At 42.0% G+C, this 16,193-nt stretch overlaps 1 protein-coding gene across 3 annotated transcripts in view; it reads right to left on the bottom strand.

The window, feature by feature from the left end:
- LOC149328788 (venom metalloproteinase antarease-like TtrivMP_A) overlaps positions 1–16,193 on the bottom strand; it is a 105,750-nt gene that overhangs the window by 7,547 nt on the left and 82,010 nt on the right. For 2 of the 3 annotated variants that reach the window (XM_089561829.1, XM_089561827.1), the window contains exons 6-13: positions 11,458–11,582; positions 10,944–11,018; positions 7,662–7,795; positions 6,331–6,380; positions 5,236–5,344; positions 4,062–4,229; positions 3,560–3,695; positions 3,351–3,458 (exon numbers count right to left, since the gene is read on the bottom strand). In XM_089561829.1, coding sequence (XP_089417955.1) covers positions 3,351–3,458; positions 3,560–3,695; positions 4,062–4,229; positions 5,236–5,344; positions 6,331–6,380; positions 7,662–7,795; positions 10,944–11,018; positions 11,458–11,582 — 905 coding nt within the window. The remainder of the gene's footprint in view (positions 1–3,350; positions 3,459–3,559; positions 3,696–4,061; positions 4,230–5,235; positions 5,345–6,330; positions 6,381–7,661; positions 7,796–10,943; positions 11,019–11,457; positions 11,583–16,193) is intronic. The other variant, XM_089561830.1, reaches the window with a different exon arrangement.

Raw genomic sequence — 16,193 nt, 5'->3', positions numbered from 1 at the left:
TGGCCATCGCAACAGCAAATCCAAAGAGTATGTACACCGAAGTTTCACTTGCGTGTTTTGGCGTAGACGGGTGCTCTAGTGGTATCGCCAGCGAACTTTGTGCTATTTATAATAGAATTTCGTGTTGATGCTGTTTCGGTTTCAACACAAAAACAATGGCTTTGACGCGTATGGAGGTTTTAGCCTGCGGGGTGCGTGAAAAAAAAATGTTGGCTAATAAACAGATTTAATTAAGTTCAATGCTTAAAGCATGTTTCACGCGCAAGCGAGAACGCTAACCAACACTGCCGCCGTGGCGCAAACACTTTTGAGTCTCCGCAGCCCTGAGTGGCGAGGTTCTGCAAATTGAAAATTTTCGCCGCGACGCGCCGCTCAGTGACTCATTCGCTTGCAAGTGAATGTTAAGCATCCTGCTTCAAGAGCTGCAATAATAATTGGCTATAACTTTTTCAAGCGCAACGTTACCTAAACAGTATTTATGCGCCAGAAGCACCACTCGGCTCATGAAACGGAAACGGAAACACTATGGTTGAATAAATCAGTTGTAAATGTTATGCCGGCCTTACTGGACTATCACTTGGTGGTTCATGTATCCTATTTTTGTCATCGTTATAGAGAAAAGAACAAGCAACTAAAGAAAGGCACCTATAGCCTTTAAGTTGTATCTCGAAATAATGCCAGTCAAAATATGCGAATGCCTGCTGTCAGTATGGCATCATCTCCTCTCAAAGTTTTCGTCTCCTTCTCTTTAAGCACCATAAATATTTTTGAATATTTTCGTGGAAAGACTCTAGTCTATGTGTACTTTGAAATATTAATTTATCACACTCTTTCATATGCACCCTGGTCATGCAAAGGATGTCGGATAAACAAAAAAAGTATGTACTCTTTCGCTCCAAAGGTACTGAAATGTATACAATTCCATGTTTAAAATTTAATGACCTGGACATACAACAGTCTTCTACTACCAGATTTCTAGGTGTGACATTCCACGAAAATCTCTTATGGAATGCTCACATCCACACACTTAGAACTGATCTCTCTCGTGCGTTAGGCATCTTAAACAGACTGAGGTGTTACCTGCCAGCTTCTAACAAACGACTGGTGTACTACTCCCTTATACATTCACGTTTTAGCTATTGCTCTCTTGTGTGGCAAACCACAACGAAAACAAATTTAGATTCCCTACTATCAATACAAAAAAGAGCAATACGCGCTATCAGTAACTTAGAACTGTCCTCTAGTTGTGCGCCCTACTATAGATCGCATGGAATGCTCCAAATGCCTCAGTTCTACAAATACAGACTAAGCCTGGAAGTTTACCGCAATACCGGTTGGATAAATCTACCTTTGAAACAAAATACCAGGAAAAAAGAAGTGTGTACGATTTAAGAATGAGCATCATAGTCAAGCCTCGAGCTCGAACAAACTATGGACATCAAAGATTAAGCTGTCAGATAGCAGATTTATTAAACAACTATCCCGTCATTCATGACCTATTAACCGAAAATCTTTCATTAAGGAGGTTTAAGAAAACACTGAAGGGATTATTCTTAACGGAAGACAAGTGTGTTATGTTTTCATGTTTTTCTTCTTGTTTTTAATTTTATGTTTCATGTGCTTCAAGTTCAATAGTTTACATGTATTTTATGTTTGGAAGTGTTTTGTAAACATGTATTGCTAGTAGAAGTTGCTGCACTTATTCTTGTACTCCGTTCCTGTACATATTCTTGCACTGTAAAAAAAATATAATAATGGGGTTGGGGGATACAGTTTCATCTACATTTCTCTGCATGTAACCTCTGTTGTAAACTCTGCATGAGTGTCAAACCGCTGCTTGCCACAGGGTGGCGTGACCTCGTCAGGCACTTTTCCGCCTTTTGTCACGTCCCCCAAGACAATAGTTTTGTATTATTGTCTTGAATAAAAAATGATTGATTGATTGATTGATTTATTAATTCATATGCTGACTGTATACAATGTGTACTCGAATGTGTGAACGCTGTATGTACACGGGGGCTCTCGATATTAAGAAATTTTGACGCAACTGGATTAGTGATGTAAATGTGTCCTTTTTAAGTGGCCATTCAGAAAACTCTTCTACTAATTAATGAGTATTATGCTCACTCATGTCCAACCGACATGTGATTTTACTACAGATTACACCAGTCAAGGCAGAGCAATCATCGCTTTGTACTCGAATCAGTCATTCTATTTCTATTCAACTGCACCCTTTTCTATCTGTATTTTGGTTATTATGGTCTCGAATACGCTGGTTAACCTTTAGACAATATGCAAGGTTGCATTGCAGGATTGCTGGTGCTATAGTAGGAGGCAGAAATAGGGTGGCTAACTTAAAGGGCTGAGCTTAAACTGAGAAAAAGACAATGAGCTGTCTTAACGCAAATTATAGGTGGCACATTTAAGGGGCACTCAGGAGAAATAGTTGATTTATACTGAAGGGCACTGCCTTCATATCACAGAAAGCCCGATTTTACAGAATACTGAGCTTTCAAACTATGCTGAAATACATAATAAACTATCTTGTAGTAGCAATCTCCCGACGTATGCTGCCCGGGTAAGCCTGTTCAGTCCGTAAGGAATCTTTCGAATGCTGCCAAAAAAATTTAGCATAACTCCTTCTGACTCTTCAATGATGTAACAACTGGCTTCCTGATGCTTTGGACATATTTAGAATTTAAAGACTGGGCTACAAATTTCTGCGGACCAATAGGTAGCCGTAATCAATCAGCCACATGCTTTTTTAAGAATATAAAACAAGGTTGACTATAAAAATTTGTATTGTTTCAAAATTCTTAAACGGGGCTTCTTTAAAAAAAATATGATTTGAGATATTTTGAGATCAATGAATATGTGACAAAAGCCTGTGTGGAATTCGATACATCGAGCAGCACACTCACATATGAGGTGTCTGATCTCTTTTTCAGCGAAGGACTCATGGTAAGCGCTAGTTTTCTCCTTGCGCTTCTAGTGGGGCGTTCGGGAATAGTAGCATCACAAGAATAAAATTCGTAACAGAGCATGCCCAGCAACAAATACCTGAGCAACACACCTGTGAACTCTGGTAGCAAAAAGTGCTTATACCTGTATATCCTCATAGCTTCAGTGAGGGAACAGTGGGTAGCGAAAATATGGCTAGACGATTTCTCTGCTGTTGCTGCATAAAATACTCCAATTCTCGTGCAGTTACAACTGCACTGAGTTACTGAGGTACGCCTGAAAGCATTTGCTTTATCACTGATTTCTGTGATCTCTTCTCCAAGGTTATCTATCGTGAATATTAGTAACAAACGATAAAAGAAACAGCAAGTCCATGTTTCAAAACATACCTGTTTTCCCTTCCTTTCGTAGTCACAAGGCACTCCGTCGACCACACCGATCGTATAATGGTATCGCTGCGCTTGGCAGCGAACTTTGCAGTTTTGGACTCCGTAATTCTAAAAAAAGAATTAAAAAGGCAGTGTTTTGAATTTAATTGCGCCCCTGTGCAGAGGTACGTGTGTTTCAAGAGAGTGAGAATAGGAAAAGCATGTTTTACCCTATCATAGTAAACTCCAGGTTCGTTGTAATAAACTCTCTTGCAGTAGTTATCTCCCGACGTATGCCGTCCTGGAAAGCCCTTCCTTTTTATGCTTTTCCTCTTCCGATCACTCAAGCACCTCAACTTGTCCCGGCTGAAAGAAAATGATGTACGAATGTGCAGAAATGTAGCTAACTACCGTGCTGAAATTTGCCTAATCTTTTGTGAAGGCCTGCCATTTCATTATTTTATCTACGCAAGCTCACATTGTCATTTTATTTTAACAGTTGTGTTACCTACAAAATACGTCCTAAATTTGCTTTTTATAGTTAATAATAAGCAGGGGATAGATATCTAAACAATGCGCAGATCAGTAGATATTTTGCAACGCTGAAATGTGGTTTGCAGAGTATTTCGCTTAGGATACGTGCCGAAAGTATTGATCGGCTACGACACTGCTTGTTGCACAGTTAAATAAAATTTTCAACATAATATTACGGTAGGCCGAAATTTTAATTACCTGATGAGGTTCCTGATTTCCCTCTGACAACACGATGAAAACTGATACTGCCTGCTGTCTTTCATCTCGTAGCTCATGATGTAGCCTTCGCTCCAATGACATTGCTCTGACCCTATGTGGCCTGGTGTATATGACTCGGGCGGCGATCCATCGTGAGCGCACCCTAATCTGTGGGGATTAAAAAAAGTTACAGCAACTGAGAGCTCCTGTATCTGTAATATTTTCATACATGATATTAGATTTCATTCTGGAAAATAATGCTCGTATTACGGGAAAAGATATGCTCTTTATGCGTGGTCGATACTAAGCACTTCGCGCAAGATACGAACACTGCCAGTAGAAAAATTCAGTTAGGTTTTACAGCAAGAAACACTAGCAGCCTCAGACTGGATCGCGTAAGAAGTTTTTACGTGCGCTGCGTTTTTCACCGGTGGCCAAAAATGACCGCCGTTGCATGCGTCTTATCTTGCCTACCATGAACTATGAATCAGATGTTTCCCACATTCAAACATTTTCCTTGACATTGTTAGATTGAATAACTCGGACGAAGGTTTCTTTTTACGCTTAACATGGAGATGCTCAGGGTCTACTCACTGACGGTCTATGAACCGGCGGTCATGCTGAGAAACACGTGCACACTGCTATATAACAGCATGCAAAATTCGGTTATAAATTTATTCAGTACACTCAAAAGAGTGACACCATCCTCGATGAATCGACTGAATGTGCTAGTAGCATAATGTGTGTTAAATATGAGGATGACATGCTAAGTTTAGTTATATCTCAAATGGCATACATAGATTCGTTGTAACCCAGGTAACACAAAGAGTTTCTTATATTCGAGGTGGCATACATAGGTTTTGTATATCCGAAGTTAACACACGAACATTCGTTATATCTGAGGTGGCATACAAAGGGTAAATATATCTGAGATTAACAGATGTACGGTCGTTATATCCGCGGTGGCATGCTGCTGCCCGCCACGGTGGTTGTAAGCGCAGTTTCTTCTATTGGCTATCGACAGAAGGCGGGTGCCATTTTCGCTTTCAGAGGGCCTTCAAATGATCAGACATTATAAATCGAAATAGAAGCAGGCGAACACTTTCTCCTTTCACGGTTGCTTAATTGTGCAGTGTTTATGCCGTATAACGATAATATATTTTTGTTTACTTACGAATGTCCTATTTCATGTGAGAGTACATAGACGCCGTAATAACTAGTGGCACGGTCTTCGCACATTCCGACTCTGTATTCCTGGCACATTCCACCAATAAAGGCATAGCCTGTAAAAAAATTAGTATTATTAAAAACAAGCTGACCAGTAAAGAAATTCTATCTGCCACTTAGGACTGCGCTAACAAGAGTTTTTACTTTATTTTCGCGCTCTAAGCCCATAGTGCTGACGGAAAGGTGGTTGTTGTTAGGTCAAGATTGACATTGGCTCGTTGTTTCTACCTCATGGCTCCTAATATCCTCCATGAGAGCACTTTGAGAATCTTCTTAAAATATCAAAGCGTATGCAAAGGCAACAAGAAGCGAAGACTGGACGAAAACTGATCTTCCCGCGTAGTCAAGTTCTTAATTTTCACTTCATGCACTTTGAAAGTTGTGAAAATTCAAACGCCAATACTTTATAAAACGCTGCATGGCATATTGATTGCCATATCTTTCAACACACAATGTCTACCTGAACCTTTCCTCGTGTAAGCTAATGTTAACTGTTTGGGCGCAGGGCAAACCCACGCACTAACCCACGCACTGCAGTCGAAGTACTACTATATGAAACATTGTGCAGCATGCTACAACAAATTACAACGCTACAGCTATAGAATATCCTCGGTGTAGAACACTTCACTCTAAATGAAATATAACGGGATTTAAGTGACAATATTACATGGAGAAACGGCGCTGGCAGCAACTAGAAAACTATAAGGCCAGAGGCAATCAAGCAGTACGTAGAGGCAGTCAAGCACAACGGAGCGATATGCAACAGTAAGCTCTCAGCCAGTGAAAGAGGTCGCCAATGAGAGTTCCCATGTGCGTTTCACTGCTGAATGTGCGCATTGATTTGTACGGGGAATATTACCTCTCTATAAATAAATAAAAAATGTATGTCTGTGCCATCTTCCAGGAAAAAATTGCTTAACACACACTGCGTAGCCAAAGCGAGTTTACCGCAAACAAAATTTCTGTCTAGCAAGTCATCTCGAGCTACCTTCATCAGCGAGGTATTAGAGCATGAATGAGTAGCTGTTCAGTAAAATCATACCTCCGACCCACGTCTGAAGGGTGGCGCCTTCATAAAAAACCATGTCTCGGCTGAAAGGGAAAAATACATTCAATCTTATGCGCACATGCTCTATGAGCTACGTTATTTGAGCACATAAATGATGATTGATTGAATAGTGCGGGCTCAAAATATTATGCAGAAGTACGCCCCTTCATTCAGCACTTTCTGAAACGCGTAATATATTATATAGTTAATTTCAAATTACGTGCTTTCTATCAATTGCAGATATCTGCTCGTACTAGTGTTAGTAATTGTTTGCCTAATGTTGCATCTAATGATGACTGTGGACTGTTTTTTCTTTCTGAGGCGGACACAACCCCTTACTCCGACACTTTTGTGCCAACAGGGTAGAGTACAAATTACATTTATTTTTAAAGTAAGGGAGAGGCAAATAAGAAAGTAGTGGAATATTATTCCAGAAAATTCGTATTTGTTCCTCGAAATTACACAAAATAAAACCAGAAGAGAAAACTTAGTTTAAGGGAGGAGTACGAGAACAGGTGAAATGTAATCTAAAATCTAATATTTTAAAAAAACACCGCCAAAGAATTAAAACGCGTTCAACTAAGAATTGGTAGTCACCACACGTGGGAGAACACTATACAGAAAACGACATGCACCTTTAAATAAAGAAGGGAGAACATCAAAAATAAAATTTGAAAGGCTCTAGTACAAGCTTTCTGCAATGAAAACCATTTCTTAAAGAGATAAAATCAAGAACGACGTAAATTTTCGCGCTCTCAGTTTCCGCTTTTCCGAATCTCTATACTTTTTCACTCCCGTTTGTCTGCAACATTTCACTAAGTTAAGTTGTGAAAAAAAAATGTGTTATAAAATTATCATGTCAAGCAGCTCAGCACTACCGGTCCGTCTAATAATTCAATACCACTCAAATTTTCTGACACACGATTATAACGCGGCACATTGTGTTGCAGATAAAACATGTATTTCGTATCTCATTAATTTTTCAAGTATTTCTGTGTTGTATAACTACAAAGAAAGCGAGAGTAAAAGAGGCGATGACTAACGAATACATAAACTCGATTTCGCTGTTGTTTAATGTTTATTATATGGCGATTTTGTCAAAGAATACCACAATTCGCAATAGCTAATCTGGTTACGTTGCCATCGGCAGAAATCTCAACAAAATTAAAATCTTTTTTTTCTTTGTGTTGGCGCCAAAATTAAATTTAAACTCTGTTGCCTTTTCACAACAATATACGAATTCTGCTCTCTTCTATATATAGTTGTCATAGATTTGTAAAGGAACAATGACTAAATTCTTCCGAGTATAACTTTGTTCCACATACCCAGTTATCAGAAATGTCAGGTCCGATTCTTCGAACTCTCGTTTGCCTTTGTAGAAGTCGTTGAACTTTTGTAGTGTTTCCAAATCCAGTATCTGGTTTTTGTTGCTTCCTGGAAAAACTAGGTATGACTCTTCCTGCGAAACGAAAGCAACCACTAGAGTTATGTACTTCGACTATCTCTCATGGAAGCTGCGACTATCACACCTGGTGTTTGAGTGCTAATAAAGGTACCATACGCACAAAAACAGTAGATGGCAGGATGAAATTACTTGCACAAAATTCATCACACTTTCTGGGACGGTTCATATGTGGTGGTATCATCATTTGGCAATATTTGCCCTAGAGTTGAGTTGCGTTGAGATGCTGTAGGCTACAGGTAGGGTTAGCCTTGCGGTTACAGCCGGCTAATGCTCCACCGTAGCGGCACCTACAATAACTAAATCCCATAATCAGGCACCCAAGTCAAAAGCACAGTAATAATAGTCACTCCTGCTGTAACAATGTGGAGACTAGGTCCGTGATCAGTTAGTACTTTAAAAGAAGACGTCAAGCCTTACTTCTGCTGAATTGTTTCCAGCATGCGAAAACAATGTCCTGAAGAGAGAGGGGAGGCAGTCCGGCCTTCTTGGGAAAACCGAATAACAAACACCTTTCCGCGTTGTAAAGAGTACAGCACATTAAGTAATGTCCTATATCCTTGCACACACTACACGCTGAACTGTGAAGACAACGACGCCAGGCCGGTCTTATACATCCACGGCAGGAGTATGAGCAGAGCCCGTGCGTTTGCAATACAGTAAAGTTGCTTGGGATCTTAGGAGACCCTTGGCCACACATGGTTTGTTGGGTGAGCCCCACAAAAAAGTGAAGATACTCAACAATGTATCACTGAGGACACTCTTGCAATCTTGAGTAACTTTTCTCGATGGGCTCCGAGACAGCGCCCTACATGGGAGACTTTCCGCCATCTCGTTGCCTACGGCACTTATCTGCGAGGGAACTCATTGGAAGTGTATATAGTAGCCTATGCTGCTCAGATTATGCAAAAAGCGTAGAGAGCGTTGAGAGACACAAAGCATCAGTAGTGAGACCACGCACTAGCCTTTGCAGCGCAGATTTTGATTCCGAAAGGATAACAGGTTGAGCCGTACAAGATCCCAGCTTCTTGAGAGCCGTCTGAATGGCAACGCTTTCGGCCATTGTGGAGGACACGACTTCAGTAAAGCGAACAGACCAGGTACACTTCAGAGAGGGAATGTGAAAAGCAGCAGCACTAGCTCCTCTGGCCTTGTCCACAGAGCAATCAGTAAACTTTGAAGGTGAGGAGTGTATTCAGACGCAATGTGTGTGTTTCAATACTAGCGAGCCTGTTGCCGCCAAACGAGAACTCCGCTTAGCACGAAGAGGAAGAATTGTCAACGACCAGTCGAGGTTCGCAAATGACCAAGGTGTTTCCAACCTCTTCCTCCGACCTCGAACGTTAAGACCCAGCGAACTAAGGGTATTAAGAGCCATGTACAATGGATACTTGGGTCTCTTTTAAACGTGCTTTAGAAGGGCTCGCCCGGCTACCGTCTCTTTGAGGCGGCCAAGTAGCCCTAATATCCTCTGCGAAGCGACAAGGCTAAGAGGTTTCGATAGAGACTCATAGCGAACTGCAAATTTAGGAGAGCATGTGGACCCCAAGAGCCGCTCTTAGGGCCTTTCTGTGCAAAACTTCGAGACTTTCATGCTTTAACCGACCTGCGCCTGGTTATGTTCTTTGAGCACGAAACGCATGTGGTCTCCACAGCTGCTCTCGAACTCTGAGGCGGATTCATGATTAGCCGATTTTCTCAGCCGGACATTCCCCTCATCTCCCTTAGACGCTTGTGGTGATTTTCGTGCCATTGAGAACAGTGTTTTTTATGTGCTGGACTTGACGCTCAATCCTTTTTTTTTTTGTTTTTCTCTCAGACGTTCCCAAGCGCTCAAGTAGTAGTTATCAGGCTGTGCAAACATTCCCGGTGCAGAACGTTAGGCTCATTTATTATAACATACTCGAAAGGTGAGCGGGAAAGGCTATGGTTCAGACAGATTCAGATGACAGATCATTGGACCACCATTGAGGAGTCAGGGTACTTCAAACTCGCGCGCTTTGAAGACAACGCAAGTTGAAGTGGTTGCCATCGCCCTAACTGCTTCTGGTTCAAAATACAAACACATCATAACAGACCCGGGTTCGGCATATTGCGTTTGTGAGGCTGGCTGGGTAACTCCACTAGCTGAACGAATACTAAGGAACTGCAGCCGTGGTACCGATCCTACTACCCGCCGCATAGTTTGGATGACGGGCCATCAAGGCCTAGCGGGAAACGAAGCTGCAGACGCGGTAGCCCGAGCACTAATTCACCGGACGTTCCAATTGGCTCCTGAGAACCTGGAACCTGAAGGTGGCTCCTTACTCTCCTTCAAAAATATCACATCTTATTATAAGGACAGGCATCGCCTGTACGCAGCCCCTAAAAAGGGACGTAAACGAACGCTGTGCCCGGCAGTACTAAAACACTAAGATTCCTCGTTCACTGGCAGGTTCAAACACTGTGGGGAGGTGGCTGACACCTAATACAAGGTTTGGGCTTGCCAGCGCAACTCAGCTGTCTACTGTCACCCCTACCCTACCAGAGAAGAATGGGAGGCGGCCCTGCTTCGCTGCTCGGACCTTCAGGCCCAAAAGGGTTTGGTCTAGACGGCTAAGCTGGCGGCTTCGACCAATGGCGTCCCAGAACAAGGAGTCCACCCATTGCGGGACATTTTAAAGAGCCTCACCTCATTTATTAAATAAAGGCTTTTCACCACCACCAGCACCACATAAAAAGAAGATGCGTAAGTCAGGCCCCCTTGTATTCATTCATTCAAGCTTCCCCTCTTCAGGTGGTTTTAAGTCGATTAGGCGAGCGCAACGTCTTTTCTCATGCAGCCCTCAATAATCCACGTGCCAGGCTCTAAGCTCGTAGTGCGGAAATGTAACTTCATGCTATGCTTGGTTCGCAGTGGTCCCTGGGCCAATGGTCCGTGGGGTGACCATGCTTTAGAATGCGTGCTGTTGGCGGCAGTGGCAGTGGCCAAGTAGACAAAGGCATCAGGGCAAGAAGCTACCCATTTTGTGCCCCATCGTAATCAGCTTGATGTTAATGCAGACATTAGGCGTCTAGTTCGAGCTTTGTGCACGGCTTTCGCATTAACTTTGGAAATCTGGAACTTAACCCTTTGATTGCTTTTGAGTAAAAGTACCCTACTCACGGTTTTGGAGATTGTGATTGCCACTATTCTGAGCTGTACTCGTGGATTTTGGATACTCTTGTATCGTAGGTTTGCCTGTTGATGAAATGTGAAAATTTTTAGGTAACCGATCAGGAAATCAAGCTTGATTTCAACTATCATTTCACATCTCCTACTCACCACAGTGGTTCTTGGTAAGCACTACATGAACAATGAAAGCTCGCCCTACTATAGCAATAACCTTACAATTCCAGCATCGTTTCAGAGAGAGCCATCAATAAATAGTTACTTCCTTTCACAGCGGCTATTAGTACAGGGAGGTGTACGAAAGCCAAGGTAGTGAAAGATTCCTGAGAATTCTAGAATGCGATGTTCCTTTTGAATCAAGCGCCTATTCTTTACAAGTTAGCTTTATTGTGTTGTGAACCGCTACTCACTAGGAACAATTAATATTAGAAAACAATGGTCCAATAAATAACACCCTTTTTTATATCCAAAATTTCAATGGAAATGTTTAATTCGTTGCCGTACTTACTGCATTCACCATCACAGCCAAGTAAAGTGTAATTCTTCGTTTGTCGTAGTTGAAGTTCACGGCGTAAGCAGAATCCACTACAAGGTGAATTTCTGGATACAAACAATCCTTTGCACTTCTGGCCTCTGTGAAATCATATAATTACCTTTTAAAAAAGGCTTTTTGATGTTTTTTTGAGAATATTCTTTCGATAACATGGCTTGGAACGAACAGGTCGAGATTTTTTCCGCACAAGTCCAAGAAATCATATCATATAGTAAATAGGAGCCTTCACTCGTTTTCAACTGGCGTAAAAAACTTCTGTAAAATTCTCTAATCCATTCGCAGCTTGATTATTGCTCACATATAGGAGGAACCCGACATTAAATAATGTACATAACTTGGTTCTAGTGCGAAAGAATCCAATACGAGCAGTAGAACATGTTACATACTTGGATCACACTCAACCACTTTTACTCAAGAACAATGTACTAAAAGCTAGTGATATACAGAACAAGTGAAGTAGATGATGCAAGCGAGCAATTAAGGAAAAAATTGACTTAATTCTAAGCCACGCAAACATAGAGTGCACAGGCAGCGTCTACTCCTATTGTCACCAGGTATCCGGAACATCCCTTTTTCGCGAATATACTGACCAACAAACAACCAACAAAGAGTCGCGCAAACGTTACTACAAATTCTTACCTACGTCCACTCGGAAGGCGTATACATGGTCTGTTCTGAAAGTAGTAGGACTCATTTTTTTAAACAAAATTTATTCAAGAGAATAGTACAAACGATTACAATTTTTCAAGGTAGCACCCTTCCGCACCTACTCACTGCTGCTAATGAGTTTTACAATTTTCGTACGCCTCCAGGAACGCCTGGACCGGAATGCTGTTTAGCTCCCTCGTCACGGCCTGTTGAACCAGCTCTACCGATCCGTGATGTTTCCCCTCGAGCGTCGATTTCATTCTCGGGAATAGAAAAAAGTCTGGCAGGGCCAAGTCGAGGTTATAGGGGGGCTGAGACAGCGTTGCCGCCTTGTGCAGGACAAAAAATCGGGGTCCTCATTCAGATGACGAAGATCCTACCGGTTGGCCTTTTCCTCCTCTGACAACACTCCCGGCACCAACTTCGCGCACGCTTTCCTCATGGGTAAGTTTTCTGTCACGATCCCAAAAACTTGGGTTTCAGGAATGCTCAAGTCATCAGCAATCATTCTGATAGATCACTGTTAAGTAAATGTTTCCCTCGCTACACATTTTCGTTGGTCTTGCTGGTCGAAGGGCGTCTGAAGCGGTCGTCTTCCTCCACTCTTTCCTTACCTTCTCGGAAAAGCTTGTGCCTATCAAAAACACCTGATCTACCCATGGAAGCGTCACCGTAGGCCTCCTTCATCATGTTGTGAGTCTCTTTGGCCGTTTTACCAAGATTTACTCAAAATTTGATCGCGTATCGCTGATGCAGTAAACGCTCGACGATTCTGCGTGACGAGACGTTTCGACAGGGGTTCACAGTACAAGTGACCTCCTCTTTTTAACGGCCGAGAGCCGACTGCCGATTTTCCCCAGCATACCCAATATCCCCCTTCAACGATCCTGCATGCGCAGACCACCTCTCGTCCGCCCGTTCGCCGAGGAAAAAACCAGTCCTACTACTTTCAGAACAGACCATGTATGTGGAATGGCTTAAAAACAGCCGCATTTCTCAGATATTCCTTTGTCACAGTCTACACTTGTGGTGGTAATGGAAATAATCAGTGTCGAACATTTTTCACTTTGTTGTAGTTATTAGTTTTTCCCTTTAGATAACCATTTTGCATAGCATGTGTATGACTGTTGTGAAAGTGTAATTTATTCGATCTTCATTTTTAGAAAAAGAACATATTTTTTCCTCTAAATTATTACTCTTCTTTTAGTTTTCACTTTGTAACTTTTGTAACTTTAAAACTTTGAAATTTTTAGTCTTGTATGCAGTATTTGTAGCTTTTGAAATCGATAGCCTGCTCTTAGTCTTGTAACATGAATTACGCAATCTGTTACTGTTGCCTTTTGGGGCGATATAACGCTGTCGAGCTGTGTTCAAACCACTTCTTCTGCACCTTCCCTATTCACTTTTCGTTTGAAATAAAAAAAATGTTCAGCTCTCTTCTGTGATCAGGGTTAATCAGCCGCTTGCATAAACTATGCTAATTTTTTATCTATAATTGACCTCACCACATGTAATTGATTAAGTGATGTTATAAAGCAATAGTTCTATGGAAACTTTTTTGACGTGGTAATTTAGAAGAAGATACCCTTTAAAAAACTGACTGTTGGTCACGTCCTCGACGTCATGTATAAGAAAGAAATGGAATGCAGGAAATATGCACCTTATTCCGGGCCGTCTCTCAAATTGTCCTTGCAGCATCAGATTCCTGAGGATATTTCACTATCTTTAGCTTTTCTTATCAGTAGTGAGCGCTTAGGTCCCCTCACCACTTGTGTCTTTTAGCAGCCCGTGTGATCAGGGGTGGTGCGTCATCGTGTCGAGAGGGCAATGCATGTTAAGCGCCATGTGACCTTCTTCGCCACGTGTACTACACTAGTCTCGCATCGCTGCAGGCGTTTTAGGAGTTTTGCGTTTAGCCGTCTTGCTTTTGCGCGCATTACAAGACGTTGAACTTCTTCCTACGCATCTGTAAGACCCTTGTCTGTAGCAGAAGCCCCACAGCTGTCGACCGACAGTGAGCTTTCTGGTGAAGCATTACCAGCGATAAAATTGCAAACACCCACGTGCTGTTTTATGACATTAAACGTAAAAGAACGCGAGGTGTTTCGAATTTATTCAGGAGCCCTCGACTAGGCTGCCTCTTTCCTTCATTCTTTTTGCACTCTCTTCATTCCGCCTTGCAAGAATTTTGGAGTCCATCTTGAAGTTAAACAGCTACGCACTGCATCTTTCTTTTTTCAACGACAACTTTTGAACAGCACAGAAGAAATAGAAGAACATTTATTAAAGCTACGGTAACAGACGCGAAACCAGGTGGAACAAGACATGAAAAACAGGTGATCCTTGTTAACTGGGAAACTGGTGACCTGTAAACTAGTAGTGAACTTTTAAACCATTGCCGTTAGGCGCCAGATTGCAATCAGTTATTTGGATTTTCACCCGGCCGTTACACGTATCTGTTTTTAGAATTCATAAAACTCGACTAGCCTCGCCATTGTGGTTAAGCATATTTAACCCCTTTCCAATGCCATTAAAAAATCTTGCACTTCGGTGAACGTCCATAACGATGTCAAATAGAATTGCGCCACTGCGCGACTCAAGCACAACGTGACAATGTCTGGCCCACGCGCGCTGGAGCAGTGCAGTGGCGAAGAGCAGTGGAGCACGGGCGAGCCTCGGACTGTCACGTGGTACGTGCGTCACAGAGTGTCGAGATTTTATTTACCGTGCTTGGCGTCCTACCGCAATCGCGTGTTCTCCGAATGGCGTGAGAACTGGCCCAAATTAGTTGAGCAATAGCCAAGCGGGTAACCACGTTTTCAAAATTCTATAAACTGAAATGGTTAGTAATAACGGCCGGCTAGGTACAATCACTGATTGCATTCAGCCGCCTGGCAGTAATAGTTGAAAGTTGCGCCAAAGCATGAAAGCGTCTTACCCTAACGACAGAATAGAAGTGGCAGGGCTATCAAAGTTAATAAAGAAGTGAAAGGTAGCCGACAAGACGAACTTTAAGATGGAAAAAATCGAGCATCGTCCAAATAAAGGAGGTAGCCTAAAACCAGTGACGAGAAAACTAAGCATAGATAAAAGTGAGACCTATCCGATAGGACACAATGAAGGCAACTTCATTACTAATAAGGATCATATGTTTAAAGTAGCTGAATCCTTCTACACAAATATATATAGTAGCGACTGTATGTGGCATATTAATGAAAATGGCAGTAGAGCGCAGCAATAAGACATCCCGCCAGTAAAGAAGAAGGAAGTAAAGAAAACCTTGCGAGCAATGCAAAGGAAGAGAGGAGATGATGAGGATAAGGAAACTGCGGATCTCTTAAAGGATGAGAGAAGATTGTGCTAGATAAACTAGCCACCCTATATACGCCATTCCTTGTGACCTCAACTATACCAGAATATTAGAAGAATGCTAAAATTACCTGAATTTATAAGGAAGGGCACGTCAAGCAGATCAAAATTTACAGACCGATCAGCTTACTGTCAGTTGCCTACAAGGTATTTACTGAGGTAATCGCTAATAGGGTCATGACAACCTTAGACTTCAATCTGCCAAATGATCAGGCAGGTCTTAGTAGAGGTTAATCGAACATAGATCACATTCACAATATCATTCAGGTTATAGAGTAATGCGCATAATATAACTAAACCCTATGTGTAGCGTTCACTCATTAACAGAAGGCATTTAACTCAGTTGAAACTGCAGCACCCCTGCAGACAATACGGAATCGGGGTGTAGAAGCCTTATCTGAAAACAGTGGAAGATATCTATAACAACTACAAAGCTACCATAATACTTCATAAAGCAGCAATAAAATTCCAATAAGCAAGAATGCCAGGCGGGGAGGCGTGATCTCGCCATTGCTAATCATCGCCTGTTTACACGAGGTGTTCCGAGGTCTGGAAAGAGAATAGTTGGAGATAAAAGTTAATGGAGAATATCTAAGCAATTTGCGATTCGCTATTGACAGTGCCTTGCAAAGGCACTCAGGCAATAAGCTGCAAAACATGATCAGTGAGTTAGA

Source organism: Amblyomma mixtum, chromosome 9, assembly GCF_055824585.1.
Source record: "Amblyomma mixtum isolate Tamu chromosome 9, ASM5582458v1, whole genome shotgun sequence".
Classification (NCBI taxonomy): Eukaryota; Metazoa; Arthropoda; class Arachnida; order Ixodida; family Ixodidae; genus Amblyomma; species Amblyomma mixtum.
Note: the sequence above shows the minus strand (reverse complement) of the source record. Positions and strands in the feature narration are given on the sequence as shown.